General features: G+C 37.0%; 1 protein-coding gene across 1 annotated transcript in view; it reads left to right on the top strand.

Moving 5' to 3' along the window:
• The window catches only part of PRKD3 (protein kinase D3), a 41360-nt gene extending 30356 nt beyond the window's left edge, over positions 1-11004 (top strand). Inside the window, exons 11-18 of the mRNA XM_010292101.1 lie at positions 2013-2065; positions 2437-2509; positions 5853-5959; positions 6553-6714; positions 7149-7247; positions 8611-8878; positions 9745-9830; positions 10708-11004. Of these exons, the coding sequence (XP_010290403.1) occupies positions 2013-2065; positions 2437-2509; positions 5853-5959; positions 6553-6714; positions 7149-7247; positions 8611-8878; positions 9745-9830; positions 10708-10881 (1022 nt within the window). The 3' untranslated portion in view covers positions 10882-11004. The remainder of the gene's footprint in view (positions 1-2012; positions 2066-2436; positions 2510-5852; positions 5960-6552; positions 6715-7148; positions 7248-8610; positions 8879-9744; positions 9831-10707) is intronic.

The raw sequence follows: 11004 nt of genomic DNA, 5'->3' as shown, positions 1-11004 counted from the left end.
GGAATAAAGCTGCAGGGGTAGATACAGAGAGGAGGTATTTTAGCATGTTTAGGATTGTAGGATTGTAAGAAACTACCATGAGTTGTGGAGTGGCGTTCGCATATTCTTAGCCAGCTCAGGTTGGTTTTTGCACAAAACCCCCCAAAATGTCCATTCATCCCTCTCCTTCCTACACACTATGAGCCCTGAAATGTATCCCAAGAGCCTTTAAGAAAATTATACTTTTAGTAGGAAGAAAACAAAGCCTCCAAAGCCCCAAATATGTTCTTTTAAATGAAAAGACCAAAAGGGGAGGGAGACATTGCTAGTGCTTTAAATACTTGCAGCAGCAGGCAGTTTGTAGTGTCAAAATGTCCACAAGACACTAGCTAGTCAATTTATACCACATTCTGGCCAGAAAGTAGCTAGAGGTGAGGATGTTCTTCCAGTCTGACCCAAGGTCAGAAGGAGTCCTTTCTGACCTTGTACTTCGTGTTTGGGTGGGATGTTTCTTTGTGGAATGTTTCTGAGCTGAAATGAGAAAGAGAAGATTAGTAAGTTCTTACCTAGTATAGGTATACATATTGAATCCTGGCATTACTGATTTCTTCAGAAGTGATAATTTTTCAGCACTTATTCTTATGCATTTCAGGCACTAGAAAAAGGGGTTTATTTGGAAGGAGTAATTCAATCTCTACCTAACAGATATTTTGTATTTTGTAGCTGTCTGTGGAGAAGGGTTGTTTGTTCTCTTTAAACAATTTAAAAAACTGTATCTTCACTTTCTAGTTACCGTGCTTCAACCTTGCTGCAGTTTGTGTTGACCTTAGTAACCTTTTTGTCTGCCTTCTTTCTTGTTTTTCCTTATATTCTATATTGTTATTCCAACACAGACTTGACTATAGTCAATAATCAGTAGACATGTGCAAGGCTGTAATTCCAGTTTGTGTTTCAGATGCAGTATTCAGAGTGTGTTTGAGATCTAGCATTTGTTGCTATCTTAAGTCTGTAAAGTCTTTCTTTGATATAAAGCACAGGTGGCACAAATCAGATACAGACATTGTACATACATGTACATTGTACATACATGTTCTCTGAAACTGTGTTTTTAAAGCTCAAGGCTTTTATGAGCATGATAAGGACTCTCTTTAAAGTTCTAGTAAATCTATAGTATATCTTCTATCCACCTTGTAGGTTAATTTTTTCTACTTGTTGATTTTGGGTTTGGGGTTTGGTGGTGTTTGTTTTTTTTTGAAGTCAAAGGAAAAGGGTATTTTCTGCCTTTCTTGATGTATCTCTTCTTGTCCATGCATCATAATGTTGCTCCTGTAACAAAAAGCTCATGTCAACATCTGCTGCAGGCTGAAAAATTCTGTATCTTTATCTGGTGGTTTTACTTGCAAGTTGCACTTCCTAGATGTGCTCTTATATTCCAAAGATTGATATGCTTCTGTAGTTTTTCCGTGAAACAAAGATTGTTATATTATGGGTTATAGATATCTTATGGGTTTTTTTTTTCTTTTTTAATTATCAGGTCTTCTGTTACTTGCTTTGCTTGATTTGTTTCCTTTTCTTATGTATTAATTCTATATATCTTCAGCCACAGAAAATTAGTAATCACATTCATTTGACTATAAGGGATCTACCTGGTCCTCTTCCCTGTATTTTTCTACATTACTACCAGAAATTCCTAGTAGCTTAATGAACTCTAATACAATTGCCCCATTACTATTGCTTTTAGTTCTCCAGATCTCTATTGTGTACACACTTGTACTGTTCTGCTGTTTTTGTAATCAGCAATATGACAAAAATAGATAAATAATCCCAGCAAAAGTCCCAGGATTGTTTATCTAATCAGTCTGTGAAATTTGAATTGCAGGGTATGATGTTTCTGCAGAACATCAAAAAAAATCGTTTCACCATGACTGGGTTAGAAGTCAGAAAAGGGTTTTTTTGTTGTTCCCCCCCCCCCTTTTACTAGAAAAAGCCTGGCCTTCCTATTTACTTACTCAGTTATATCTTCTTTATTACAGAAGAGTTATCTCTAAGCATCTCTGTTTCAAATTGCCAGGTCCAGGAGAATGTGGTGAGTCATATGCATTGTATAACAATGATGTTTATTTACCTGGGTATTACAAAGTAATTGGTAGTAACAGTGTCTGGATGAGCAAACACCACCAGGGTATTGTAGCTCAAGAAGTCTGTTATGTACATGACTTTATTATTTAAGTTATATAGCTGTTAGTTTGTATGAATGTATGTCCCTCTGTGCAGCTGAGTGGATCCTTTTCAGGGAAAATTTGTGGTGGTTTTCCATTCCATTCAGGGTCGTGGTGGCATGCTTTATAGAATTTGAGTAATGTCAAATGTAAATAGAGCATAGCCAGTACTAACTAATACGCTTGTGAACATTTTGATTACTCCTGATGTTTGTGATTTCTTTTTTTCATGCATTAGGATATCAGCTCTGTGTACCAAATATTTGCTGATGAAGTGCTGGGTTCTGGTCAGTTTGGTATTGTATATGGAGGTAAATTACATTAGATTCCATTATGGATTTATTAAGGTAGTATGTCTGTCTGCTTAATATAATTAGCCTTTTTGTATTTGCTTAGCTGTATCTAGAATGTCCAGATGAAATTTATCTTGTTAAAAGTTTTGTTTGGATTACTTTACTGTGTCTTGCTGCAGTTTTATGTACAGTATTTCTTACAATTAATTTTTTGCATTTAGAGTTTTTCATTGGCATCAAAATCAGTTTAGAATATGCATTGTATTTTGACCGCAGTTAAATACAAAGCAATCTCTACTCAAAATTTGGCCTTGGTTAATGCTTTTTTTAGTTGCAAATTCTAACAGTTTTCTGTATTATACAGTATTAAAAGTCATGTATTTAAGGAGGCTGTCAGTTATGCCTGTTTTTAATGATATCTCAGAGATGTGGCCAAAAGCAATTAGAAAAATACGTGTTTTAGTTTATGGTTTGATAGTATTTATGTGGACATATTACTGACATATTTTAGGCAAACAGTTTTGCTACAAATTTCTGTCAGCAGGATAAAGTAGAGGGAGGAACTTTCTGTCAAGAGGTCTCAGCTTTAGGTTTCAAATGTAGTTTTATCACTTTTATTTTCTAAAAACTACTGCAACATATAACTTGTTTATAGTATGTAATCACAAAAAGAAGAAATACTAGAAATGCATCACATGAAGTCTGTTTCTCCCTTTTTTTTTTTTTTTAATCCCATGTATTATATCTCAAATGTTGAGAAAACCACAGACCATAAATCTGGAACGAAAGAAAAAGTGATAACTAATGATTTAAAAGTGGTAACTTTTCTGCTTCTATCCTGTTGTCTTTCTGGTCAGGAAGTATTGTGGCTATGATTTTTCTGTGTGCTAATTGTGCAGTTAAATACTTTTCTCTATTACTTCTGAACTGCTTGATGGAAATGCAGTTTGGTCTGGTTTTACATCACTCTTGAGAGAGGTCCGTTTTTCTTTCGCTGTATTTCTTAAAGCATAGTGTGAGTCAAAGTATGCTCCCTCTCTTATGAACAGAACATGCACAAATGCAGACAGTAGTTTAATGTTTTGATTTTTATTTCTATATATACTCTCCTAAACTGCCTTTTAGATAAATGTCAGCTTAGTATTTTTCATGATTCAATGCTTATAAATGCTTATAAAAGGCTTTTATTATACTAAATCTTTTAACTTAAAGATGCCTTAAGAATACATATGGTATGCCTACTCAGTTTCCTAAGATAAAATCACAAGCTGAAAGAGCAACAAAAGAGAATATCAAAGAATATTCTTTTGCTGCGTCTGCACAGTGCTTAATTGTTGCTGGTGTTTGGGGAGACTAGGTCTGGTAACTTCTAATGCTGGCTTCTCCCCACCTGTGTAGGTTTACTGAAATAATGGTAACAAAACCTTTTATTTGAACAAAAGGTAAAATTAAGTTGCTTACGTTGTTGTGGGGTTTGGTTTTTTTGTTGGTGAGGTTTTTTTTGTGGGTGTGTTTTTTTGTGTGTGTCCTCTATTGTGGACAAACATTTACAAATTGTAAAACAAGAAGTTGTAGGATATTGATAGCCAACTCTTCTTTCTTTCAGTGAGAACAGTTTCCCTCTGCTTTTCCTGTTTTCCTATTTTGGTTAGTTTTGAAGGGTGTGAAAAATAGAGACAAAAAAAGAGAATTCTTGACAGTTTCTTGCTGATGTAAAACTTGCCCGGAAACCTGCTTGGTTATGTTGTACTTAGGAAAAGGAATTTTCAAACTACTTTTCTGTTAATAGTTCTTCATGTTCAGTTTTTAGCTCTAGTCTAGCTTTTGTTAAGTGTTTTGTTAGTTTGGTGTCTTTGCTTTATGTTCTCTTGCAACCTAGCATTTGTCTTCTGGGTTTTGCATCTAGTTCGCAATTGGTGGTATTTCTGCTGCATTTCAATATAATTTGATGTCTAGTGGAGACAGAGTCACTTTCCCTGAATCTAGGGTTGTATTTAAATTATAGCTGGGTGATGTGTTTTCTAATATTTTGCCTAAAAATTGCTGATTAGTTACAGGGAAAATGACAGAACTCCACAGATCTCTCTTTCAAGACTTCTGGCTTTATGCTGTTGTCTGTGACAGTTCATTATATAGTGTATGCTTTCCTTAGGATTAACATAATCTTTGTGAAATTTATTTTTTGCTCTCCAATTGTTAGTTCTATTTGGTAACTTTGCAAACCCTTTTGGACCTTGGATGGTGTCCAAGGTCTGCCTTACTTTGTCCAGCGGAGACAAGCCTGGTTTTGACCCTTTATTCATGATGATGTTTAAGGCAGGCGCACTAGCTGCTTGGTGCAGCAGCCTTTGGAGCAGTTCCTATGCCCTGCTTAAGCCCTGGCCACCAATACTGACTGCAGAGCAGCAGGTGAGGTCTTGCTGGGGGGTTAGCGAGGTGTAGCTGGACTCCCCATAGCAGTGCCAGTAGCTTCCCCTGTGCCACTTGCCCAGTAGCTGTGTGTGTTGTCCCTTTTCCTGAAATGGCGTCCAAACCCTTCACTGAGCAGATAATGACTTTTTTTCTTTGGTGCAGATTTATTGTTCTGTATTAGTTTAGTTACTCTCTATTAGTTTAGTATTAAATGTCTTGCAAGTGTGTGATCCCAGTAACCTCTCTGATGTGAATGTGATAGAAGTCAGTTTAGCAGTTGTGGAGAAGCTGTGTAAGCATTCACAGCTACTCACTCAGCCCTTGAAAGATCCTATCTGTGTATTGCAGAATGTGCCTCATGTAGCTGATGCAGGTTGCAGCAAGGAATAGTAGTTGGTGCTATCAACGTGTTTTTCTTCTTACCACAATCTTTTCGAGCTTTTTGATCACAACAGTCTGCCTCCTCGGTGCTAATGTGTTGTTCTTCATGGCACCTAATTACCCCTATGTTCCTATAGAATGTTAGATATAATTTCCTGTGCATGTGGAGCCCATAAGAATATGAAACCACTGGAGAAGACTGGCAGATCTTTCTTCATGTTTGCCTTGAATAGTTTTGTTGTTTATGTTTTTTTTTATGAGAGGCGATATTTTGTGGGAGTAGGTATTACTTGCTAATGTGCAAGTCCCTTGCACAAACAAAAACTTCACCTAATATATCTAATGTCAATGTGCATACCTGACAGCAGAGTGGTAACCAGTTTAAATTTATCTACAACCCTCTTGCTTGAGGCTGATCACTTCTTGTTACTCATATACCAGTTGCATTTTTAAATATAAATATTTGCACAAAATATACTTGTTTCCCCAAAAAGGAATTTCTGCTGTAATGTTTTATAGCTATGAATTGCTTCTGCCTCTTGATGGCTGACATTGACTTTCTGTTTAGGAAAACATAGGAAGACTGGAAGAGATGTGGCTATCAAAGTCATTGACAAGATGAGGTTTCCAACTAAACAAGAAAGTCAGCTTCGTAATGAAGTAGCCATTCTCCAGGTACAAAAATCTTTTTGGATCACATTGGAGTTTGTCTCAAGCCATTAATAAGACTGTGTAATGTGTGTAAGTGCTCTGAATTGATTTCTAAATTTGTGTGTGTAATTTATGAGTCTTCTTGTAAGAGGGAATCTTAGAAGAGCAGGGATTTCTGAGTATTTGGTAGAATTGATAACTTGGGAGTGGTATCTGCCCCCTGTAGGGAATCCACTGAAGACAGGTACTTTGGCTCCATGTTGTCTCCTGCAGGTAGCAGGAAGCTCTGTATTACTTTTGGCTGGTTTCCACTACTGGCTTCTCAGTCTATGAGTGTTATGCTTGCATGTTCCGTACACAAGCTACTGCGTGTATCAACTGTAAAATGAATCATTACCGATAATTTGTGTTTAAAAAAAAAATTAGTCTTAGTAGTGATAATTGGCATGTTTCATGGGTTGATGTTTCAAGCTAGTTTCTTGCCTCAGACATTCTGTTTTTCCATCTCTAACTCTCTACCTAACTGCTTTTTGATTTTGAGCTACAACATTTTTGTGTAATTCAGGGTATTTCATATTGTTTTATTTTAATGATGTGCCTATGCTACTTTATTTTAGAATTTGCACCACCCTGGGATTGTGAACCTGGAATGTATGTTTGAAACCCCGGAACGGGTCTTTGTTGTGATGGAAAAGCTGCATGGGGATATGCTAGAGATGATTCTTTCTAGTGAGAAGAGTCGGCTTCCAGAACGAATAACTAAGTTCATGGTCACTCAGGTTGGTATTCAGTCTTTTTTGAGAAGAAAGGCTAGATTTGTCTTTTGTAATTATGTGAGAATGGAGTTTGGAGAAGGGATTTCCTGTATTGTTACTTAAAACAGACAGCACAGAGGGCTGCACATCTAATGAAAGTTGAATAAACGTGGAAAGAATTTTTAATGTTAATTATGTTAATTTTTTTGCCCTTCTTTCCATCCAAAGATGAATGTTAAAACAGTAAGCATTCAAAAGCGGGGAGGGGCTGGGGAGGGGAGAACAAAACCCATTAGTTCCAAGTCTTGATAGCTGGGAAAAAGTAGTACTTGCACAGTATATACGGATTACTTCTTGAAGACTGTGTTGATACAAATTACTGTATTGCTAAGTGTGTGTGGCTCTTGACACTTTTGATCCACTTGAACAGTTCCGAAAACGTTATTTCCTTTTTGTAGATACTTGTTGCTTTGAGGAATTTACACTTCAAGAATATTGTGCACTGTGATTTAAAACCGGAGAATGTACTACTAGCATCAGCAGAGCCATTCCCTCAAGTGAGTGAAGATTAAAAAATACTTTTCATCACTTGTCATTGTTCTTTTTTTAAAGAAATATAGGGATTGCAGCTTAAAAGGTGACCTCTTGTGGGATTGTTCAACTGACTTAGTCTAGAATTACTTGAACTACATGTATTATAGTTGTCTTTTTTTCCCCCTTCCAACTCTTAGACTAGCTTTACGCTTAATGGACTGTTTCAGTTTCTTTCCCCTCAGACATGGATCATGTCTCACAGCAATGCTGTGCACCGGCATCCTTTCCTCCAAGGAGCCTGAGAAGTACAACTACTGCCAGCACTTAGCAAAAGGCTGTGTAGACTGCATCGGTTTTTATGCTTGTGAAGAGTGCATGGAAACTGGTATTCTGTATTAGTGAGAATAGTCCTGTGGAAAAGGCAGAAGACTGGAAGCTTCAAGACCAGTCCTTGTTTCTGTTCCAGTGCTGTTTGACCCTGGGAAACAATTTCTTCCCTGTTGTGCATCTCCTTCTCTTCGCTCTTGTCTGTCTGTCTTACAGGCTGTTGTGAAAAGGGACAGGCTCATTTGTCACTGGTCTTGGTCAGGGACCTTCATCATCATTATGTGTGATATTACATTGTAATATAAACTAAATAGCTAATTTCTGTAAGAGAAATGCTGTTCAGTGACGTTGGTATTTATGTGCTGTCAACACTTACCCTAGTCAACTATTACCTTAGATACCTTCTATAATATGGATTTTGTGGAGGAGATACAGAAATTAAAGGCTGCTAGGCAGCATCAGGGAATTGCTGCCGGTTTTGTGACATTAATGCAAAGTGGAGTGTCACTTGTATGCCTTTAGTGCATTGCTCTTTCTTACACCCTGAGGAGGGCTTATTAATGTGGGGTTAGTGTGGAACTTGATCTGGATCCTTTTTTCTGTGTGTCTGCTGTGTTCAAGTTGAGGAACCATCCCAGAACCATGAAGATTTATGCATCAGTGCCGGCATCAGCTGTTGATGCTTTTTACTTGGGTGATTACTGGACCGTTCTGTCCAGAGCTGTCGATGAGTCCGAGTTCTGGCTAAACTCATCATTTGACTTCCATGTAGCTGAAGCCTCTAGCTTCAGGAACATAGTTAAGAGGCATGTGAGCTGACTGGGATTCATGTGCTTTTTAAAATTTTGGTTCTATGCCTTGTGAGGGTGTGGATTTGACTCTGAAAATGAGCTGAGTTTGAAATCTGACTGGCTTATGTAATGTTTTGTGTCTGTTTTAGTGCATATAATGTTTAAACGATGGCAGAAAACGGTATGAGGTACCACTCTGGTCTTGGGCAGTAGCATGTTTTGGAGATCAAGCAGAGATTTCTCGGTTTAAAATATATTTTTTTTGCAGGTGAAGCTGTGTGATTTTGGCTTTGCACGTATCATTGGTGAAAAATCTTTCAGGCGCTCTGTGGTGGGGACACCTGCTTATCTTGCCCCTGAAGTGCTCAGGAGTAAAGGTTACAACCGCTCTCTAGACATGTGGTCCGTAGGAGTTATTGTCTATGTGAGCCTTAGTGGTACATTCCCATTTAATGAAGATGAGGATATAAACGATCAGATTCAAAATGCAGCATTTATGTACCCACCAAATCCTTGGAAGGAAATTTCTAGTGAAGGTAAAGAAATCAATTTTCTCTATTAGAATGTCTTGATATGTAGATAACACATTCAAATGCTTAAACACCACAGTTCATTCAGATAAGAGTATGAGAATTATGGATAGTTTGAGTTTAGTAGACTATGCCAAAATGGATAAATATGAGCTGGCATGTATTTCTGAAAGATAAATTGTCAAATATAATGTTTTAGATCATTTTCCAGGCAGGAAGAGTCAAGAGATTTAGCAAGAAAAAATAATTGCATGCATGAGGAGTAGGTTAAATAACCTGAAACTTCCTGAAATTCCCAATAAAAAGCTACATCAAAAACATCAAAACATACTTATCTAAACTATAATTACAGAAACAGTTCAAAGTTGAATCTGGAATTTTAGTTTTGTACATTAGCAAGTGAAACAAAACCTGGATCTAAATGTCAGGTCTGAACAACCTAGAAGTTTACAAAGTTGGTCTCTGGAGCTCTCCAATGCCAGCTTTGTTATTAGTAATGTATATATGATTAACACACAGGTAGATGTGGAAGGACGTATACAAAAGTGGAAGTACCTACACAATTTTGGAACACAGGATTGTGCTCAAGTTATTTAGGCACTTCTGAAAATCACTGAAATCAGTAGGAAAAAAGATTAATGAGCAATATAGTAAAGCTTTTAGTGTTTCCATCAAAGTGGGAGGGAGTTTATCCCATACATATTTCATAGCTTCATTTAACATAAGAAAAGCTAAATATAAAATTCAAGAGCTTGTTTAAAAGAGTTCAGTAGGATATATACACACCTATATAAAAAATTCACTGCAGCATGTGAACACTATAGAGGAGATTGATATTTAAAGAATATAATTTTTGCTCTCTTCTTTGTCAGCCATTGATTTAATAAATAATTTGCTTCAAGTGAAGATGAGAAAACGTTTCAGTGTTGACAAATCCCTTAGTCACCCGTGGCTACAGGTAAACCCATCTGCCTTTTTCACTGTTTATAATGGGTGAATAATGATTTTTTTTTTATTAAATCCTTCAGAGGCTTATTAAAACCGCTACTATCAAAGTTTGTTAACAAGCATTCATGGAGACTTGAGTATCTCTGTTTTTAGCTTTACGTTTTATGTGTTTGAGGATTCTGCCCATCTGTTACTGGCTTCTTTCCTCAAGGAAAAATTTGTCTTACTGTCTTTCCTGCCCCTTGCTTTCTGTCTGACACCAACACAGAGTTTCACTCTTCTGGCACCTTTCCTGAATGTGTGATGAGTGCATGGACCCCCACTGAAATCAGTGTAGAGACAACCATTGTTCAGTGCTGAAGGGGACATACAAGCTGGCGTGTGCTACACCTTGTAGTCATTTTAGAAGAGAATTTGTTTGGAATGGAATTTATCTGCTTGTTTGATGCAGGTTCCTTTCACAGTGGTTTCACAATATTGTATGCACATATCTATGCTCACAGATAACTTAAAAGGTGTTAAGGGGAAAATACAATTAATTTTGAGTACAAACAATATTGAAAGAAGTATATTTTATGTATGTGTATATATACACCATTAATTTTATAATAAAGCTAACATAGCTGTCTTTTTACACAAAGTTTTTGTGATTTACAGTATTACAACCTTAGATACTAGCCTATTTAATTTTGAGCTATTCTTTGTGGACACTCTGTTGGGGCATTTGAGAGGGGTGGGTTGTTTTTTTTTTTTTAATCAACAACAGATCTTGTTGATTATATCATGTGGCTATTTATACTAAAAGTAGAGACAAACTGCAGAATTTACCTGTGGGAATGTAGTGCTGCCATTTCTTAAACTGCTTCCTTAAATCTCTCATACCTTAGGATTATCAGACTTGGCTTGACCTCAGAGAATTTGAAACACGCATTGGAGAGCGTTATATTACCCACGAGAGTGATGATGCACGCTGGAAAGAACATGCTTATGAACACAACCTTGAGTACCCCCAGCATTTTATTATGGCTCCTAATCCGGATGACATGGAAGAAGACCCTTGATTTATTCATTATGCTTAATTGCAGCAGAGAAGGACACTCCAGACAGAAACTGAAGAGAAGTTTTGGAACAACTGTTGCTCTTTCTGAATGCTGTACACATAGTTCAGTGTACAAAGCCCCAGA

The sequence above is a fragment of the Phaethon lepturus genome, unplaced genomic scaffold (genome assembly GCF_000687285.1).
Source record: "Phaethon lepturus isolate BGI_N335 unplaced genomic scaffold, ASM68728v1 scaffold3148, whole genome shotgun sequence".
NCBI lineage: Eukaryota > Metazoa > Chordata > Aves > Phaethontiformes > Phaethontidae > Phaethon > Phaethon lepturus.
Note: the sequence above shows the minus strand (reverse complement) of the source record. Positions and strands in the feature narration are given on the sequence as shown.